This window comes from Monodelphis domestica, chromosome 4 (genome assembly GCF_027887165.1).
Source record: "Monodelphis domestica isolate mMonDom1 chromosome 4, mMonDom1.pri, whole genome shotgun sequence".
NCBI classification, from domain to species: Eukaryota; Metazoa; Chordata; class Mammalia; order Didelphimorphia; family Didelphidae; genus Monodelphis; species Monodelphis domestica.
The window spans coordinates 243508707-243530353 of NC_077230.1; the positions used below are offsets into that span (position 1 = coordinate 243508707).

Here is a 21647-nt window from a genome sequence, read left to right on the forward strand (position 1 = left end):
TCACTTGGTTCCTTGATATACACAAACAAAACATATACACAGGTCTGTACATATATATTTATGTCTTCATCTTTTTATTCTGGGAAAGATTGGTGGCCAGTTAAGTTTTAATATACATATTGAAATAGAGAAGGTAAGGAAAGTAGTGATAAAGCAAAGCTGCTTTCCTGTGGAAGCAAGAATGATCCATATTTAGCTCTCTTTGGCTATCTCTGAGGCTACTGCCATTGGTTCTGGAAAGGTGGTTTCTGAGAATGATGGCCCCCAGAACAGGACTCTGGAGGAAGGTGAGAAACAGCCATTGATTGACACCAAGAGTATTAACAGCCTTTGTCATGGGCCCCCTGAATTACAATCAACCAGTTAAATTAGTTCAGCTAAACTTGTGATAAAACAGAAAGCCACATCAACAACTTTTAAAATGTACATGGAGCTAACAATGTTTCCTTTTTCAAACTCTTCATTTTCTGGATATATATATGAACTCGGGAAGTAATTTCTTTCAATAACTTTTAATGGTAATAATTTTAATAAATAATAATCTTTTAATAACTGCATTTCAATATAATTGACTTCCTTTCTCATCACTTGTGTTTTACTTTATGTGTTTAAAAGCATTCTGATAAGGAGCATATGACACAAGTGGCTTCACCAGACTGCCAAAGGGTTCCGTGATATACAAAAAGGTTAAGAAGCTCATTTCTAGGTGATCTTTTAAGGTCTTTTCCAGCCCTAAATCCTGGAACAATTCTTTGATAAAAAGAATTCCTTTTAAATACTTTCATTCATTAAAAAATTATTTAAATTTTTGTAATTAATAAAAAACTCTTCAGAGACCAAAATATTTATATTAAATAAGATACCTATAAAATATTCCAAAATTTAAAAAAATCACAGATTATGAAAGGAACCTTAAATATTTCATCATTACATAGCCAGTAAATATCAGAGGAAGGATTTGAACTCACATTTTCTGTACCACACTTTCAATGCCTTTTCCACTAAATACCTGGCATTCAGATGGTTTAATTCTAGATTCATAAGGCAATGTTTCTAGTTACTGTTTTTTTTTCCCCCTGAACAGTTCAAAAACTGCCAATGCAACCTAGGTGCCTCTGCCTAGTGGTTGTTGTCACTCATGGTCTAGATGACCACTCTACCTACCTTACCCCCAGTTGGGCTTTAGGATAAGGAAGGTAGATTGGGTGAGAAATAATGTCAAAGAATTTTTGTCATATGCTCTGTTTACAATGAGTACTTTGGAAAGCAGATTTTGCTCTCAAAATGTGAGTGATCTAAAGTTGACTATAATTGGCTTATCTGCTTTAAAATCCTTCAGCTTTGTGATCTTTTTTTTGTTGTTGTTATTTCTCTCTTCTGCAGTCTAAAACAATAACAATTACGAATTCAGATACAGTGAATGAAGTCATCACCATGGCACTGCCTATGCTAGGGATAAATGTAAGTTGCTTGGGCTTTCTTGTGGTAAAATGTCATTTCAATGCTGTCTATGTAGGATTTCTACATCTACCCAGAGTACAATCTCATTATCAGGGAGCTCAATAGTCAGTGCAAATTTAGATCATATTAGACTCTTTAATACAGAAAACAATCAAAATTGAAGTAATCACAATTATCCTATAACTTGGGTGTTGATTTAGTCACTAGCATTAATGTAATTTTAAAAACTAGAGACTTAGAGTTGTCAGAGACCTCCAGAGTCAGAGGTCACCTTACCCACCAACCCTCCTCAGTTTAGAGATGAAAAAAACCAAACAGTTAACTGACTTGTCCAAAGCCACACAAGCGGTAAGAGGATTCTTCTGAATAGTTAAACAAAAATTGTAGTCATGAGATTGAATTTAAACAAGGGTTTGCTAATAAACCTGTGTCTTCTTTGCTGTGCATATTTCATATTTTCTAATACATCATCTAATCTCAATGTCATTCTAGTATACTTGGGTCCCATGAACCTTGATTTCATACCCATTTTCCAGATATAAATGGAATAGGAAGTTAGGAGGACAATTTCAAGTAGAATTCAGGTTTCTACATTCTGAATCCTTTACTCTAGCCAGTAAGCATTTTATTCTGTACATGCTCATAGCAATGGAACTTATTTTTTCCTGAAATTGGAAAACGTATTTCTAATGAATTAGTCTTTGCATTCTGACATTTTAAAGTATGTCTTGGGTTTGTTAGGTCAGGTGTTTTGAGACTTTGTATCCAGAGAAGTGTGAAAAATGTGACATCTCAGGCAATGTGGGCAGGCAATTCTTCCTCTAACAATCCACCCCACACATCTCTTTCTGGCCCACCGCCATCTGGTTCTTCAGTGAGAGCTCAATCAAGATAGCACTTCCCTCCAGATTTCTTTGTTTCCTCCCACAGAGACCTCTTCCTTAGAGGATTGTGCTTTTTTCAGCTCCAGGAAAATGAGGAGCTTTCTCCTGACTTTCACAATTCCAGATGTTTTTCTGGAATGCTCAGCCCTTCCCTGAGGCAGACTAGTATACATCCCCTGTGTATCAAAAAAGCATCCCCAAACTCTTTTATACCAGCATGTGGTGGGAAGTAGAGTGACCACTTGCCAGCTGAGAAAGGAGAAGAGAATAAGCATTTACATACTACATATCAGGCAATGTGCTTTATAATTATTATCTCATTTGATCCTTTCAGCCACCCTTAGAGACAGTCACTGTTATTATCCCCATTTTGCAGTTAATGGAATTGAGGAAAACAGAAGTTATTTGCCCAGGGTCACATAGCCAGTAAGTATTTGAGATTGGATTTGAACTCAGATCTTCCTGACTCCAGTCTCAACATTATTCACTGTGCTGCTTCTGCCACTTAGAGAAACTGGTCCAGCAAAAAGAAGGCACAGACAAGAGAAAATGAAAGCAAGTTCTATAAAAAGAGCCTTAAAAAACAGCCGTGTGTTTGACTGCTGCTTCAGAAATCAGTCTGCTCCAAAAGAGACATGGTGATGGACTGCTGAGCATGGCCAACCCAGCACTGCCATCCTTACTATGAGAAATGCTCTGAAAGATTTGATGGTTGATAGACTCAAACTCTTTAGGAAGCCAGCATTGCCCTAGTGCTCTGCCTCATGAGCCATGAGTACACAGCTTGTCTTTAATCAGAGCTGTTGTTCTGAGCCCAGATTCCAACATTATCTGGTCAGAGATCACATTAGTTTTCAGTGATGGACACAGATCTTGAACCAGAGGAAAAAAATGTGATGTTCTCAGGAGCTAGAGCGGCTTCCGGGATGAATATTTAGCCCAGCTATTCACATGATGATACCAGATGACTGCTCTGATGATCACTACTGCTCTCTTGGCTTAATGCTAATAAACATTTTTCCAAAACCTACAGGGAAACCAAACTTCTTCCTTTCCCCCTAGAAGTATTCTGTAACTTGTTACTTCTGCAATATCCCTTCTTAGAGATCTTGGACATCTCGTGATTGCTTAAAGACAATTGTCCATTATAGAGCATAATAAAAATTTGTTTTTTTGTAGAAGGGCATGTAAATGTAGCAGTCCTTGATGGAATGTAGGGAGTAGAGTTTGATCTGTATTCTATAACCTGAGATCAGTGGAAAAGAGATTTGGGGAAATAGCTCCCTTTTATTTTAGATTATATTTTCTAGAGATATTTATTAACTCTGATTACTTCCTGGGACAATATTCAGCATTGATGAACTGTGAGACTCCAGGCATGTGAAAGCACACCCATAAAGAATAAAAGTTCACTCTTCTGCATTTTAAATCTTTGAATGCTAGCATACAAAGTCTAGCTTGAAATTTTTTACTCAAATAGGTATAATGCAGTAGAATTCATGGGTTCAGTTCTCATCACTATTACTCACCAGCTATGTAATCTTTAGCAAATACATAACCTCTTTGTGTCTCAGTTTCCTTATTTATACAAATTAAGGAGCTTGGATTAGGTTGCCTATAAGACCCCTTCCAACTCTATCTATGCTCCTACACTTGCATTTTTTATTTGCTCAATGATCCTTTAAGCAATAACATCAAGCATGAAATATGAAACATAATCTGAAGCATCAAATAGGAAGACAGAGAGTCACCAAAGATGTTCTCCAAGGTTATTGAAAAAGTCTTGCCCAAGAATCTCAAAGAAGGATTCTCTATTGCTACCTCTTCACTAATGGTATTAATTATATGAATCCTGGAGTATTGCAGAACCTTCTAAATGAAACCTGCAATTGATCAAATGAAATTGGCCTAGCCATTCACATATGAAAAACAAAGTGGATGAAGAATGTATATTGTCCAGATTATGACATAAAACTGTTTAGTAAACCCATTGAGATAATCCAACAGTAGGCAGACTTACAAAAAAAAAAAATCTTAGTGCAGTTTTTCACAATTAAAGCTTAAAACTCCATTATAACTTTTGGAAGATAGATAGATAGATAGATAGATAGATAGATAGATAGATAGATAGATAGATAGATAGATTTGATTGATTATTTTTTAAAACTCTTATACTCTGTCTTAAAATCTATACTAAGTATTGGTTCCAAGGCATTTCCAATTGGTAAGGGCTAGACAATGGCTGTCAAATGACCTCCTATCTCCAGGCCTGGGTCTTTATAAATTGAGCCACCTAGCTGGCCCCTTCCCTATATATCTATATCTATGCAGAGAGAGAGAGAGAGAGAGAGACAGAGAGAGAGAGAGAGAGAGAGAGAGAGAGAGAGAGAATAGATGCTACAGAGGTGAATAATGATGTGGATCCAGAATTGAAAGAGGTAGAGGAGATCAGATCACATTTGGGAAATTGTGCTATTTTTTTCAATGATCCTCCTTCTGATGCGAAAGCCTCTATTTTTTTAATCTCTTATTTTCTCAGTGACTCTATCTGGTTATGAATCATGGAGAGACTCTGATCTTGTTATAATCATCATAGCATGCAAAGTGCATAAGAAAATGCATGTAAGCTTCAATTTATTGTTACTCTTTAAAACCCTTACTTGCTGCCTTAGTAACAACTCTAAAACAGAAGGGCAAGCAAGGCCCAGGCAAAAGGGGTTAAGTAACTTTCCTAGGGTCACCAAACTAGAAAGTGTATGATACCAAATTTGAACCCAGGTCTTCCTGACTCTAGGCCTAGTGCTCTATCCACTGTGTCACTGCAGTTCATTATTAATGATGGCTTATTTGCAGGAAATGATGTAAAAGGCACCATCATAGACTCTAAATAACCACCCTAGTGCAATTGTCAATAATATGGAAATAGGTCTTGATCAATGGCACAAGTAAAACCCAGTGGAATTGCATGTCAGCTACAGGGTTGAGGGGAAGGAAAGGACATGAATCATGTAACTATGGAAAAATATTCTAAATTAATTAATTAAATAATTTTTTTCAATTCGAAGAAATAAATAAAAGGCACCATCAGGTATATCTGTGATTAAAAAGGCAAGTGTTCCAGACATTTAACAAGAATGAAGATAAATAGAAGAGAAGCCTGTGTTGTCCTCACATCTATGAAATAATAAGAGAACCAGAAAAAAAGAACTTTAGATAGAGTCCCTATAGAGGATTTAGAGATAGACACAGAAAAGTGTCATGCAAGATAAAAAGTCATCGATAGGTCATAAGCTGCATAAGAAAAGGAAATACCTGTCTAATGAGATCACAAATTCAATGGTTGGTATGTGTGTATGTTATCTATGACTTATTCACTTGTTCTTTTTTTTTTTTAAATAACCCCCTACCCTCTGTCTTAGAATCAATACTGGGTATTGGTTCCAAGGCAGAAAAGTGGTAAAGGTTAGGCAATGGGGGTGAAGTGACTTGCCCAGGACCTCTCCTCTCCAGGTCTGGCTCTCAATCTACTGAGTCACCCAGCTGCCCCCTTCACATGAAGACATGGACAGAATGGTGACCTCTTGGCTCCATCTTTTCCCAATTCTTATCTCTCTTGACTTAACAGTAGTCATTTCTCCTTGAAATTTTATTCTTCATTTCAGTAACACTATGTTCTCCTAGTCCAAGTCTTATCTGTCTTGCTGCTATTTTTCTTTTGACTTTGCTGATTCTACATTCCTCTCACAACAGTGCTCCATTCTCAGCCTTCTTTCTTTTTCTTTTTATCCAGATTCCCTTGGGAATCTCATATACACACTTGACTTCAATTCTCAGTAAAATACAAATAAAATTCAATTCTGCAAACATTTATTTAGCCCTTGCTACTTATTAAACTGGGCTTTGCAAATATAAAGAAAAAAAAAGTCTCTGCTCTCAGGGAACTTATATTCTACTAGGATGAAACAATTTATTCATGAGAAAGTAAATACAAAATCATTTCAAGGAGAGAGCACTCATAACTGAGAATAATAGAAAAATCCTTGTGAAGGGGCTGGCACTTGAGCCTGTGCTGGTTCTTTAAGTCAGCAGTGAGGAAATGGTGCATGCCAAACATGCAGAATCACTTGGGGAAAGCTTGGAGAAGAGTGATGGGAATGTCATGTATAGGAAATGCCTAGCAGACCAGTTTAACTGGAATAGAGAATATATAAGGATGAGTAATAAGAAATAGAAGACCTGAAATGCCAAGCTGACATTCTTGAATATTAGCCCAGGGGTAATAGGCAGCTGCTGAAAACTTTTTAGTAGTGGGATGGCATAGCCAGAATTATGTCTTAGGGATGTCAACTTAGTGAAGGGATACCTATCAATTGGGGAATGGCTGAGTAAGTGGTAGTGTATGATTGTAATGGAATACTGTTGTGCTACAAGAAATGACGAGCAGGAGGAGCTCAGAAAAACCTGGACTTACACGAACTGAAGCAGAGTGAAATAAGCAGAACCAGGAAAACACTATACAGTGACAGAAATATGGTACAATGAACAACTATGATTAACTTAGCTATTCTCCGCAGCACAATGATCCAAAACAATACTAAAAGGCTCATGATAAAAGATGCTTCCAAAGAAAGAACTGATGGTATCTGAATCCAGACCAAAGCAAACTTTTTCATTTTCTTAATTTTTTTTTGTTTTTTTCCACAAAATAATCAGTGTGGAAAGAATGTTTTCCATCATTACCCATGTAATCTCTATATGATATTGTTTAACAATCTTAGAGAGTGGGAGAGAAATGTGGAGAAAGGGGTAGGGAGAGAATTCAAGACTCAAATTCCTTGAAAAAATGTTGAAAACTGTTTTCACATGTAATTGGAAGGAAATATAATAAAAATTTAAAAATTAATATAAATTTAGGGACTATGTAGAGGGTGGTCAGGAAAGGGAAGAAAATATAGAAACAAGGCCAGTTAGATGCTATCTCAGTAAAAAGATGAATGAGTGGAGATGAGGGCCTTTGCTAACAGAAAGACCATGCGAATAAAGAAGAAGGGAGAAAACAAGTATTTCTTGTGCGTACTGCTATATTTTTGTGCAAATACCCCCCCCCCCATTTTTCCCTTTGGGTAGAGACATGTGATTGGTTTTTTAGAGGTAAAGAAGAGACAGAAAGTTGGAAAGTAAATGAGACTCCATAACAGCTTTGTTACAGCAGATCCCAACCCCTTCTTTTCTTCCTTCCTTCCTTCCTTCCTTCCTTCCTTCCTTCCTTCCTTCCTTCCTTCCTTCCTTCCTTCCTTCCTTCCTTCCTTCCTTCCTTCCTTCCTTCCTTCCTTCCTTCCTTTCTTTCTCCCTTCCTTCTTTCCTTTCTCTCCTTAATATATAAACAGCACAAAAGTAAACATTCTGAATGTTAGAAAATAAATGAGTGTCAACATAGTATAGTGAAAAGAGGTTTGAAATTAGAACCATGAGTTTTAAATTCAAATCCTGCTCTGAGGCAAGAAACATGACACCCAAGGCAAGGAACTTTCAGACTCTGGACCTTGGTTTCCTAATCTAAAAAATGAGATTAGACCAGATGAACTCTGGGTTCCATTCCTGCTCTAAATCTATGATCCTATGGATGCTACACATTGACAGAGACCTAAGGAAGCACTTCAATGGAGTGCTTCTCATCACAACCAGATGGACAAAGCGTTATGATTATAAACTATTTGTTAGAACACAGAAGTGGTTTTAATAATAACTAACAATAGGCATCTAAGCGGCATTGTAGATAATTATGGACTGGGAATCAGGAAGATCTGATTTCAAATCCAACCCCATCCACTTCCTAGACATATGACCAACATGATATGGGACAATTCTGAAGAACTTATGATAAAGAATACTATCTGCCTCTAGAGAAAGAACTGTTGGAGTCAGATGTATTTCTAAGCATACTGTTTTTCACATTAGTTTATTTATGGTTTTATTCTGGACTTTTGGTTTTATATGAATATTTTCCTATAATGATGACCAATGTGGAAGTATATTTTACAGGATAATATATGTATAATCCAGATCAAATTGCTTACCATCTCTGAGAGGAAAGAAACATGCATTTTCTGGAATTATAAGATCCAAATTGTCTGCCTCCCTCCCTTCCTGTCCCCCTCTCAGAGATGGTAAGCAATGTGATCTGAATTATACATATATTATGCAAAATCTATTTCTATAGTATTCATTTTCATAAGAGGATAATCATATAAAACCCCCCAAAAAACAAGTAAACTAAAGTGAAAAATCATGCTTTGATTTGTGTTGAATGAGATTTTAATTTTAACTTAATAGTTCAGTTTTCAAATCAACAATAGTTTAGTTTGAAGGGGCTATTCTTTGGGGGGTGGGGAGGGGTTGGGAGTCACTCACCAAATATTTATTTTAGATTATAATAGAATGAGGAAGCTACATATTATAGGGAAATGAGCAAAGAACTATTATCAAGAGGTTCTAGGTTATCCTCTGAAATACTGCAAACTGGATGACATAGAGTGGGTTACTCAATACATTTTCTACAGTGCAAAAAAAGTGAAGGTGGTAATACCCTTTCTCATTCATTTATTTGTATATGTGAAGATCTCTTAATTGGTATGCAAGGAAGAGTAAGACACTAAATCTTGGGAGATGCTGATTACAAAAGCCATTGTGATTGGTTTGCAGGAAAAAAAAAACATTTGATTTTATTATGTTTTCCTTCAACAATCTGAGTTTTCTTGTTTATTCTTTTTCCTTGGCTAAAATAATCAATTTCTTCACATGAAAAGAATCTCAAACTATTTAATTTATTTAATTAAGGATAGAGACCATTTGCTTCTGAAAAGTTTCCAAGAATTAAAATTCTGTTTTTTCTGCCACTAAATAAAATGACAGGATTTTATTAGGGGTGTATCTTCATATTTGCAATAAATTAAAACTAAGGTTTTGCCACTGAAATGCACAAGACATCTTTTTGAACCATTGATAATGAAGACAATTGTTATCCCTTAGTGTAAAATAAATTAGCATTCTCTATGAGTGAAGAGTTGAGAGAAGAGTTCTGGATTTGGATTCAGGATGTTTTCTGAGTTCAAATCCTATCTTAAGCACCTATTAGGTTATGTGGCCCTGGACAAGTCACTTCTCAGCTTCAGTTTGTTCATTTAGAAAATGGAGACAATAATAGCACTTACATCACTAGATCACTGTGAGAATCAAATACTATATGTAAAGTGCTTTGCAAACCTTAAAGTGCTATATGAACAACAGAAGGATGATAAAGAAACACAAGGACAAGACTATGATTTTTACTCAAGAGGTCAAGTAAAAAAAAATTGAGCAAATATAAACCGTTTTATCAAAGACTGATCCATATTTGACAGCCCCAACTAAAGATTTTTCTGTTGTAGAATTCTTTAGCATGATCCAGCAAAAGATATGCCACAGACAATGATCTCTCCCCAAATGGGATTGTCAGCATCTGTTATTCTCAATTAACAAGAGGGATTGGACTAGTAGATGGCTTTTTTTTTCCTTATTTGGAATTACTGTCCTCCAGTCTCAGACTTTTCCTCCTCTCCTCTCTCTCTTCAAGACATTGCTTGTCCAAAACCCTAACAAATCCTTCTTGTGCCATCATCTCAAAGCTGGTTGCCTAGTTGCTACTAGCAGCAGGGTTAATACCTTTCTTAGAGCTTTAACAAACCCTAGCTGTCACAATGTTAAATGAATGGTGCTTGTGGTTTTCCAAGTTGTATGACAGATATTTACTGCAGGCTCAAACAGAGCCCACATCAAAGATTTTCTGAGAACATTGAGGACCCAACAAAGGTCAAGATCCCCAAGAGGAGGTCACTCTTTTGGAAATGAGAAGGAATGTGGAAAAGTGTTCCAAATCACTAACAATATGAGAGAGACAAATTAAAAGCACTCTGAGACTTTACCTCACACTAACAAATTGAAAAACATAATAAAATTGAAAACAGTTCACATTGGAAGAGCTATGGTAAGATAGGAGCAAGAATACACTGTTGGTAGTACTATAAAGTCTCCCTGCTGTTCTGGTGAACCATTTGGAGAGATGCAGAAAAAAATCATTAAGCTAGACCTTTTGGTTTAGCACTATAGCTAATGGACATACATTCCAAGGGAGTCAATGACAGAAAGGAAAACTCTCTCATATAAAGTTTTCCAAAAGTCTTAAAAACTTAAAATCATACTAAAACTTTGGTGATACACTGTATTTTAATAGATAGATAGATAGATAGATAGATAGATAGATAGATAGATAGATAGATAGTGCCATCCCTTGTGTTGGCAAAAAAACTCAAAAATAAAATGGATGGCCCATCAGTTGGAGAATGGCTGAACAAATTGTGATTTATGAATATAATAAAACATAATGCTGTAAGGAATATGAAATATAAGGAATTCCGAAGAACATGAGAAGACATATATGTGGACAATTGAGAAAGACTTGATGTCGCTCATGTAGTAAGTAGATTTGAACCAACTTTGAAGAATGCTAGATATTCTAAGAGGCAAAGGTGAAGCAAGCAGAACCATGTTCCAGACTGACTCTAGAGTCAGAGGACCTGGGTTCAAATCCTGCTTTAGCGTTTAGTGCCTGTGACATTGGATGAGTAGCCTAATCTTCTTGGGTCTCAGTTTCCTCATCTGCAAAATGAGGAAGGTTGTATTAGATGGCCTCTAAGATCTCTCTCAGCCCTATGTCCTATGATATGCTCAATATTATAAGAATATTAAAAGACAGGAGAACTCTAATGAAGTACAATGAACAATCTTGCTTCTGGAAAATAAACAAGAAAACACATCTCTCACCTGGAGAGGTAAGAGATTGTGGATGTAGAATGTGGCACATGCTATCAGGTGCCATCATTGGGTTGGTTGGCATTGCTTCAATGCTTTTTTTGTTGTTGCTTTACCAGAACAGTTCACTGGAGGCAGGGGAGGAGTAAAAGGAAGTGACTGTATAAAAGAAAACAGCAACAATTAAACTTTAAGGGGGAAGGAAATGAGGAAGAGTTCTCTTAGGGAACTCTTACAGAAGAGTAAGGATGATATAAAGTCTTATTCTGTGGATTGCTTCACAAGAGAGAGGTTGATTCGCTTAGAGTGGGTGGTGGTGTTTCCCTGGATTACTAATGAAAAAGTAGAGCTCTGAATTCTTTGGTCCATCTCTGACATTTCTGAGGTGACTCTCAGACCCACTACTATCAGTCACAGCATGCCATAGCCCAAAATAAATGGGAGAAGAACAACTATTTGGCATTTGTAAAGCTGCAAGTCCCTAGTGCAAACCTAACAAGAAAACTTTGCTTTAATTCTTGAGAGGTATTTGTGTGTTTTGTTTCATAGGGTTCTGAAAGAGACTACCAACTGTGGGTGAATTCTGGAAGAGAAGAAGCTCCATATCCACTCATTGGTAAGTTTCCAGGAAAATCCATGCTGGGAAAAAGTTTTTTAAAGTTACTTTAAAGGAAAGTCACCAAATATAGGTACCCATATCTCATTCTCTTTAGACCTCTCCTTTATCTTATGCTTCCTAAGCTAAATTAAATGTTTACTTTTCAGAAACATTTCTACAATATCAAAGGAAAACTGTAAAATAATAATAAAGGTAAGGGAGAAACAAAGATCGTGTCTTCATTTCCCTACTAGGTTTCTTGTTTCTCAGTCAATGGATGTCTAGACTTCCTTTGTATTTGGTGCTTGTCAGACCACATCTAGAATATTGAGTCTTAACGAAATGGAACAGATTAGTGGAAAGCAATCAAAGATAGTGAAGCAGTAGTGGGTCAGGGCTGAAGAGTGAGCCATATGCAGGGAATCAGTAAGAACTAGAAACATGCAAGAAGTGGAAGGAGTTTGGCATAGATTATGAACACTGTCTTGAAGTATATGAAGTCCTGCCATGTGGAAGATATATTCGATTTGTTTTCCTTACTCTCATATGGGAGAAAGTAGGAGCACTGGTAGTCAGAATTTGTTGAGAGGTACATTTTACTTCAGTGTACAGAAAATCTTCTTAGTAACTAAAGGTGTCTAGGCATGAAGTGGGATATCTTTAGAGGTGACAGTTTTCTTATCACTGACAGTTCCCAAATGGAGGTTAGATAACTACTAAAGTTTGAATGAAATGCCTTCAGAGATTTTGTGACTCTCAGAATGTCTTACTCATCTAATTCGGAGGAAGAGGGGAACAGGGGTTCTTCTTATGGCCCATCCATGTAGATTTTAGAATAGTACCTTTTTTGCCATGTGTTTATTACTTAAAACCTAATTCTTGAATTTTGCCTCTAAGCTCCTGAGTGATTCTGCCTTGGGAGAGCAACTCATGATCTAGCCATAGCAAATAATCCATCGAGAAGCAATTAATAATCATTTTACCTCTGGACTCTTTGCAATATTCTCCAACCATCCAAACTAGCCTACACTTCTTAATATTGATTCTGCAAAGGCCATAACTAAATTCATTAGATCATTAAGTCTGTGCCCTCTAATGAGCACAGATAAAGCAGGAGGCTTATTTCCAAGGTGGTGGTTGAAGTTGGTTAGAATTCGGAAGGGCTGCAGAGCCCAACTGTGCCCAACTCAGAGACTCCTGTGTTTCTCAAAACAAGTTATTTCCAGGCATCTCAGATGCAGAGGATCCTCTCTCTTACAGGACAGATAGACATACACACACATTCACATTGCCTAAAAAGTCACTTACATTATATAATTGGTGTCATGTCAAAAAGAATAAATGTCTGTCTCACTTGACAAATCTGTCTTGAAAAGTCGCATTAAAGAATCAATTGTGTTTAAAGACCTTTAGGAATGGGGATTTAGATGAAGTCTTTGTTAAGTACGTTTAAACAGCACAATTTTCAAGCAGTAGTTTCTTGACAGATGCATTGTTCCATTCAGCATGACTTTTAACTCCCTTTCACAGTTAAAGACAGCTATGAAATGATATTATTTATACTGTCTTATTCCATTAGCAAGATTGAGACATAGAGTAGCCCTGTTGTGTTCTGCTTTCCCAGGTTTTACCCTTTATTTAAGCATTTGTAAAGTGTTCCTGCCTTTTGTCCTAAAGAGAGCATTGAGCATTGCTTGGGCTCTACCTTCAGAGAGGTGTCTCTGGTCTGTCACGAGGAGAGAGCATCAGCTTTTTATTCGGACAAGCTGGATTTGACTTCCTGTGTGAATATGAGCATAAACATTATCTTCTATGAAACTCATTTTCCTCATCTGAAAAATGTCAATTAAGAATACTGTACTTCCTTCATTGATTTGTTATGAGAATAAAATGACATAGAGCAAACACACACACACACACACACACACACACACACACACATCTTTGTAAACTGTATGTTGTTGTTTAATCATTTTTCAGTTGTGTCCAACTCTTAGTGACGCCATTTGGGGTTTTCTTGGCAAAGATACTGAAGTAGTTTTCAATTTCTTTCTCTGGCTCATTTTACAGATGAGGAAATCAAGGCAAACAGGAATAAGTGACTTGCCCAGGGTCACACAGGTAGTGTGAGGCTAGATTTGAACTCAGGCTTAGCATTTGATTCACTGTATCATCTAACTGTCCTTTGTAAACTACCTTAAGTGTCAACAATTGTCATTACACTTCTGAAATACAATGGCAAAGGTATATATCGTTGGTCTCGATGTTTTGGTTAGCTTTGCTGAATTGCTTTTTCCTACTATTCATTTTTGGTAATAGATATTAACTTATATGTAGAATACCAGAGAGGGATAAAGGTGACATAAAAGCTAGAAAATATAAAAAAAGAATTAAAACTCTGGATACTAAAAATATACCTACTGCTCTGATCCTTTCGTTTTATTGGTGGGTCAACGATCAGCTTTCAGGTGATTTATCTCATACTCCTCCCTCTTGTTTCTTGCTTGGCTCTTCTGGAGTGCTTGCTTTAAGAAATGAAGAAAAGAAAGCAAAATATCTCCAAATGGGGAAATATAGTGACCCCTTCAGCTCCTTCCTGTTTTATACACAATAGTAAATTGTCTTTAAGTTTCTGATCACGTTCTTAGGTCATTTTCTTTGGACTCAAGCATCCTATAGACATTGACAACAGCCCACGTTTATTAAATGCAAAGGGCAGGAGAGAGAGCATTGTACTAGAGAAGATACACAGCTTAGATAAGACACAACCCCTTTCTTCTTTCATTTTACAATTAATTCAATGGAATGAACTGCTTGAAGAGATAGCAGTTCTCCCCCACCCCCACCCCTTGGAGCAACAACCAGATATTCACTCTTAATTCATGTTACAGTTGAGACTTCTTTTGTGTGTGGCTTCAAAATAGATCCTTTCCAATGATCAAATTTAGTGATAGTATTCAGCAGGTGATAAGTTATGTATAAGAAAGCAAGTTCAAATCTAGCCTCTGAAAAATACCAACTGGGTGGCCATGAGCAAGTCTTGTCCTCTTCTTGCCTCCAGGCAGATTTTGTCATCAGTGCAGATAATTTCCATGATGGGAGTTGGCTGCATCAGTGAAAATCATGATGATGCACAAATATGTATGATGTATAATTAGACATTAAGAATATTTGTTGTTGTTCAGTCAGTCAATCATGTGTGATTCTTCATGACTCTATGGACTATAGTAGGCAGAGCCCTTCTATCCCCTATTTCTCAAAGTCTGTCCAACTTCATATTCATTGTTTCCATGACACTATCTATCCATCTCATCCTCTGCCATCCCCTTCTTCTTTTGCCTTCAATCACTCCCAACATCAAGGTCCTTTTCAGTTTGTCCTGTCTTTTCATTATGTGGCCAAAGTATTGAAGCTTCAACTTCAGTATTTGACCTTCCAGTGAATAGTCTGAATTAAGTTCTCTAAGTATTGACTGATTTGAACTCCTTGCCATTCAAAAGACTCTCATAAGTCTTCTCCAGCATCACAATTCAAAAACATCGATTCTGTGGTGCTCAGCTTTCCTTAGAGTACAACTCTCACATCCATACATTACTGCTGGAAAAACCATAGCTATATAGAACTTTTTTTTGGCAAGGTGCTGTCTCTGCTTTTTAGTATGCTGTCCAGATTTGCAATTGTTTTCCTTGCAAGGAGCAAGGGTCTTTAATTTTATGGCTGCAGTACCCACTTGCAGTGATCTTTGAGCCCAAGATTATTAGAGCAAGATAAACGATGTGCTATAGGAGATCAAAAAGACCATTCTTGATAAGGTAGAACCAGAGATGTTGATCGATGTTTCCTTGGGCCATAATAAAAAAAATTGTTAACTTTATTGCATTTAATATAGCCCCCATGAAGCTATTGATATGTTCTTTTTTTAACCTTTACCTTTCATCTTAAAAATAACATTGGAGATTGGTTCCAAGGCAGAACAGCTGCAAGGGTTAAGCAATGGAGGTTAGGTGACTTGCTCAGGGTCACACAGCAAAGAAGTGTCTAAGGCCAGATTTGAACCTAGGATTTCCCATCTCTATGCCTGTCTTTCAATCTACTGAGCCACCAGCTACCTCTTGATATGTTGAGGGAAAAAGGGCTTTAAGGGGACTAAGAGGCTATGCGAAGATGCCCAGCTTGTGAGGAGCTCTGGGCACTTGCTCATTTGCCCACAATTCTTTACGCTCATTCCCCTGAGCATCTTTGTGAGGAATTCTTTAAGTAGCAGCAGCCTTTCTTCTCTTAACAGCATCAGAGACATTATGGGTACTTGAAAGATAATGGTGCAGACCATGATTGTCACTCCAAATTTGCACCACATTTTCTGCTTCCTGAGGGCTTTGCAATGCTGAACTGTTGATTAGTCAAGTGTTCTTCACACACATTTGTTTCATTTGGAGGTGCCCACCTCCTCCCCCCCCCTTTTTTTTGTCAGAATAGGTGGAAGTTGCTGTAATCATTTATTATGGCTGGAGCTTCATCAGGGTGTTGGGATCTCTGCCAGAAGAACAAGGAAAACAGCATGGGCTGCTGAAGTTTAGTGAGACAAAGTAGGAATGGGATGAAGAAAGAGCACCTTCAGGGTTCCCTTAAAATATCTAAATAACAACAAAGATTAGAACATGAAGGCCTTTGAAGATAGAATGGGAAGAAAGTTCATACCCTCCCAGCACATGAGGGTGTAACCCACCAACATGTACTCAGTTCTTCCACCCCAGGAGTTGGGTTATGCATTTTGTAAATGGTCTGTACAGCTCACTGGTTTCTCCAGCCTTGCTGCCATCCCCTCCCTATGGCAATTGCTGCATTGTCCATTACAACTCCTCACAGAGGACAATAGCAGAAGAGAAAAGTGAGAGGGCACATAGCTACACTCAACAAATGCTATTGATTCTTAACTGTCTAGGGTCAGATTATCCAGTATATGAACGATCTGAATATCTCAATCCCTTATTGTCCTCTTTATTGAGATAGAAAGGATATTTTCCAGCCAAAATGGACTACTCCATCCATTAAACATTCCCTTTTCTTTTCTTTTTTTCTTTTTAAACCATTGCCTTCTGTCTTAGAATTGATACTAAGTATTCATTTCAAGGCAGAAGAGTAGTAAGGGCTAGGCAATTGAGATTGTGATTTGTCCTGGGTCCAGGAATTGTCTGAGGTCAGATTTGAACCCCAGACCTCTGTTCTCTAGGACTGACTCTATTTACTGAAACACCTAGCTGTCCTTCCCTGTGCCTTCCTCCCTCTGTGCCCAGTACCCAAAGTGCCTTTCTTCTTCTTCTTCCCTGCTAACCATTTTCTATTTTTTCTAATTATTTTGGTACACTTCATTTTACTTCAACTATATTGCAAAAGAATAGAAACAAGTTAAATAAAACTAACCTATCCATCCTAAAAAAGTCTGACATATTCACTGTTCCACCTCAATAATCCCTCCCAACTCTGCAAAGGATTGGAAAAGGGAACTTCTCATTTCTCTTCTTTTGGGGTTAATTTTAGACCTTAAAAATTCATAGCATTCAGTTTTGATTGATATATTATTGTTCTCTCCCACTTATATTGCTGTAGTCTTTGTATGTATTGTTTTCCTGGCTTTGCTTACTTCACTTTGAATCCATCCATATAAATCTTCTCATACATCTCTGAATAAATCATTTTTTAACAACACAGTGATATCCTATTATATTCACAAACCACAAAATGTTAGGCAATTTTCCAATTGATAGATTGATGGGTATATATTGTGTTTATTACACATCTTCTAAAGTAGAACTTATATACAACACCTACATGGATTCTTGTCATATTCTTTTTGTTGGTTACAATCTTGTGTAACATTTTGTTCTGTACCTCTATAATATGACATTTTGTATTAGAATTCTTGCCTTTTATCCCCCACTAAATTGTAACTTCCCTAAGGTCAGAGATTATGTCTTCTCTAAATATTACTCCTCTCCTGGTGCCTAGGAAAGGGTTTTATGCATAGCAGACATTTAATAAATAATGAATAGATAGATGAATGAATGATTGGATCATTGAATCAGGGGAGTGAGAAGCTTTCAACCAATATCTGACCATAATTGTGTTAGAAATATTTTCCCCATAATATCCCTCTCTGTTCCTCTATTCTTCCTATTTTTCTAGGAGTTAGCAGAAGAGGGATACACTCAGATGTAGTCAGATATTTAAGCTTTATAAAATTTTAAAGTTTCATGATTCATTCTACCTCAATAAAAGTATAAGAAAAAGAATGTGCTCCCTCCTACTCTGAGATGGAGCACTTAGTTTTTACTATAGAATGTTCCTCTGGACTTTGGATGATGATAACCAACCAACAAAGTATGCAGATTTTTTAATGTAGGGTACCCAGACGCAACAAGGTAGCTAGGTGGCACATTATCGAGCACCAGGCCTAGAGTTTGAAAGATCTCGTTTCAAATCTAGCCTCAGACACTTTATTAGCTGTGTGACCCTAGCAAGTCTCTCATCCCTGGTTGCCTCAGTTTCTTCATCTATAAAATGAACTGGAGAAGGAAATGGAAAACTCCTCCAGCATCTTTGCTAGAGGAAAGACTAAAAATGGGGTCACAGAGAATCAAATATGATTGATATGACTCAACAACAGTACCCAGATACAAAGTGATAGTCATTCTAGGAGGTTAGATACATTCTCTTTCTCTTTCTTTGCCTCTCTTGCTCACTTTCTCTCTTGCTCACTTTCTCTCATTTTCTTTCCTTCTTTCTTTCTTCCTTTCTTTATTTCCTTCTTTCTTCCTTCCTTCTTTCTTTCTTTCCTTCCTTCTTTCTTAGTCTTTTTCTTTCTTTCCCTTTATCTTCCATTTTAGAATTGATCACAAGTATTGGTTCCAAGGCCAAAGAGTGGTAAGGGCCAGATGATTGGAATTAACTGACTTGCCTGGGATAACACAACTAGGAATATCTAAGGTCAGATTTGAACCTAGACCTCCCAACTCTAGCTGAGCCCCCTAGCTGCCCCTGTCACATGCATTTTCATAAAAAAAAATTAGCTATGGTATAATTCTGTGACCAATCTGTTCAAAGAATATTATTTGGATCTTTCTCTTCTAGGTCATGAGTATCCTTATGGAATTAAAATGAGCCACCTACGAGACACCTCATTCCTGACACAGGGATCAAAGGACTTGCCATCCCCTTTGGACCTCCAGGAATCCTTCCTCATAGAGCAGCTGCCCCGGGAGATGCAGTGCCAGTTCATACTGAAGCCCAGCCGCCTGGCTGGGGGCCAACCACTGACTGGTGAGTAGTTTCCCTTCATAGAGACCGCATTCAGCACCAACTATGCAAAAATGAAAAACTGCTATTATATAAAACTGATTTATTTCAGGCAAGGGACAAGGGGGAACAAATTCTAGCCAGACGAGGACCTTTTTCTCTCAGATTGCTCTCTGTTTACACTTAACTGAGAAAAGGTGAGATTTCCAGAAAAGACTGCATTAGTTAACACTGAACATCATTGGACAGACTTCTGCACTGTCCTTTTTGCTTTAACCCTATGCCCACTAGAAAGATTAAAACCAGGTGACATTATAGATGCTTTCCCAGCTTCCTTCTTTGCAAATCTTCCTCATTCTCTTATCACACACATAACTGTTACCAGTGTTTAGGAATGCAAAACTAGGAAACATGGATACCTGAGAGTTCAAATCCTATCTCAAAAACTTACTAGATGTGGAACAGCCCAGTGGATTGAGCCCCGGGCCTAGAGACAGGAGGCCCTGGATTCAAATTTGGCCTCAGCTAATTCTTAGCTCTGTGACACTGGGCAAGTCATTTCACCCCCATTACCATTCTTCTGTCTTGGAATCAGTACATAGTATTGCTTCTAAGATGAAGGATAAAGACTTTGAGCAAGTCATTTAAACTCTCGTTGCCTCAGTTTCTTCATCTATTAATTGAGACAATAACAGCACCTACCTCAGAAGTTTGCTGTGAGGATCAAAACCTTAAAATTCTTTGTAAATGTTGTTGTTTCTATGGTCACTGAACGGATGGATAAATCATGGGCATTAGACCATGAGGAAGGTGTGTGTCAGTAGCCCATGGTACCCTGCTTGGTGGCTGATATCTATAAGAAGTAGGAGAAAATAAAGCTTCTTGAAGGCAGATTATTCCAGTGATGCTGAATAAATCTTAGTTTGGATTTCTGAAACATGAGTGTACATGGCTGTTTTTGTTGTGCTGCCATGTTCTGGAAGGATAATCTTCTTACCTTGCAAACATAGAAGACAAGATAAAAGGAATTAGAGGGAAGGTAGTTAGGTGGCATCAAGGATTGAAATCTGGATTTATATACTTCCTAGCTGTTTGATCCTGGACAAGTCATTTAACCCTAACTACCTGGCCCTGGCTACTCTTCTGATTTAGAATTGATACTAAAATAGAAGGTAAAGGTTTATAGAAGAAGATAACCCTTCTAAAGGATTAAAAGACAGTTGATACAAGACTAGTCTTTTTGATCTTATTAACCTAATTTCCTAGCCCTTACCACTTTTCTGCCCTGCCAAGTTCAGTGTTTAAAAGAGAACTGGGGAGGAATTTAGCTGTCAACTGAGTTAATCCCATTTCAAGCAAATAAGGATTCAGAGAATGACTTGACCAACATCACACAATTAATAGGTGGTAGAGTTGGGAATTGAACCTCAAGTGACCTAACAACAAATCCTGGGCTTTCTATGCCCATGCTGCTTTCTCGCTCACAACTCTGGAATTTTAAGAAAAGTAAGTGAATATTGCATTTATATGCACACATTTTATTTTCAAGAACTCCTCGTTGAATCAAATTGCATTAATTCCAAAGACTAAAGTGTATCTAAAACAGGAAAAAGTGAATTCTAGAAGATCATAAAGCAATTTTTAAAATTGAAATTATTTTTATCCTTTCAATCTGAAGATTGGTTTTTCACCATAATATTTTCATACTATTCAAAATCTCATATTATATTATATATATATATTATTATAGTCTTTTATGATCCTGTTAGCTGTTAGAGATTCTACTCCACCTTCTTCCTAATAAAAACACTTACCTTATACTTCATATGTATGTACTTACATATACATGTTGTCTGCCCTGATAGAATATAAGCATGGGATTGTTATATTTTTGATTTTTAATCTCCAACAACCAGGTTGTGAAGGATTTCAAATGCTATTCAATTTCTATTTGGTCCATTACAAAGCCATTGAAATTTCTTGAGCAGGGGAATAACATGATCAATCTTGTGCTTTAGAGATATTTTGGCATCCATGTGAGAGATGTATTGGTGGGAAGGGGACTAAAATCAAAGAAACAAGTAAAGAGGCTATTGCAATAATATAAGCAAAAGGTGATGAGATCCTGAAATAGAACATAATTAAATGCAATTAAAGTTTAAGTAAAAGAACCAAAAGCTCAAGAAAGGTTGCTAACTTCACAGGTAGACTATAGACTATAGACTTTTCATAGCATTCACCTTTGCATTTCATTAGACATTTATTATTCCAATGTTCATTTGCATATCTTTCCAGTGAGATTCTAGATTCTTGAGGGCACTTCCATGTGTTCCTCCAAATTGTTTAGCATGGTAAGCATTCAAAGAATCCTAAATAAATTGATATGTTTCAATTAATTTCATTCAAATTGCATTAATATAGTGACTTCAATTCCGAGACTCCCCAGTGTTTCTTATTAATGATGATAACAGAAGACATTCCTCAGCCTCATAAAGTTCATGATTTGTCAGAGTAGGGGCACAGGACATGTGCACATGAAAAGGGAAATATACAAGAAATATTCA

General features: G+C 37.0%; 1 protein-coding gene across 2 annotated transcripts in view; it reads left to right on the forward strand.

Annotated features, from left to right (window-relative positions):
• The window catches only part of ARHGAP20 (Rho GTPase activating protein 20), a 160896-nt gene that overhangs the window by 96740 nt on the left and 42509 nt on the right, over positions 1 to 21647 (forward strand). For both annotated transcript variants that reach the window (XM_056794424.1, XM_001381378.4), the window contains 3 exons: positions 1384 to 1461; positions 11742 to 11808; positions 18919 to 19107. In XM_056794424.1, coding sequence (XP_056650402.1) covers positions 1384 to 1461; positions 11742 to 11808; positions 18919 to 19107 — 334 coding nt within the window. The remainder of the gene's footprint in view (positions 1 to 1383; positions 1462 to 11741; positions 11809 to 18918; positions 19108 to 21647) is intronic.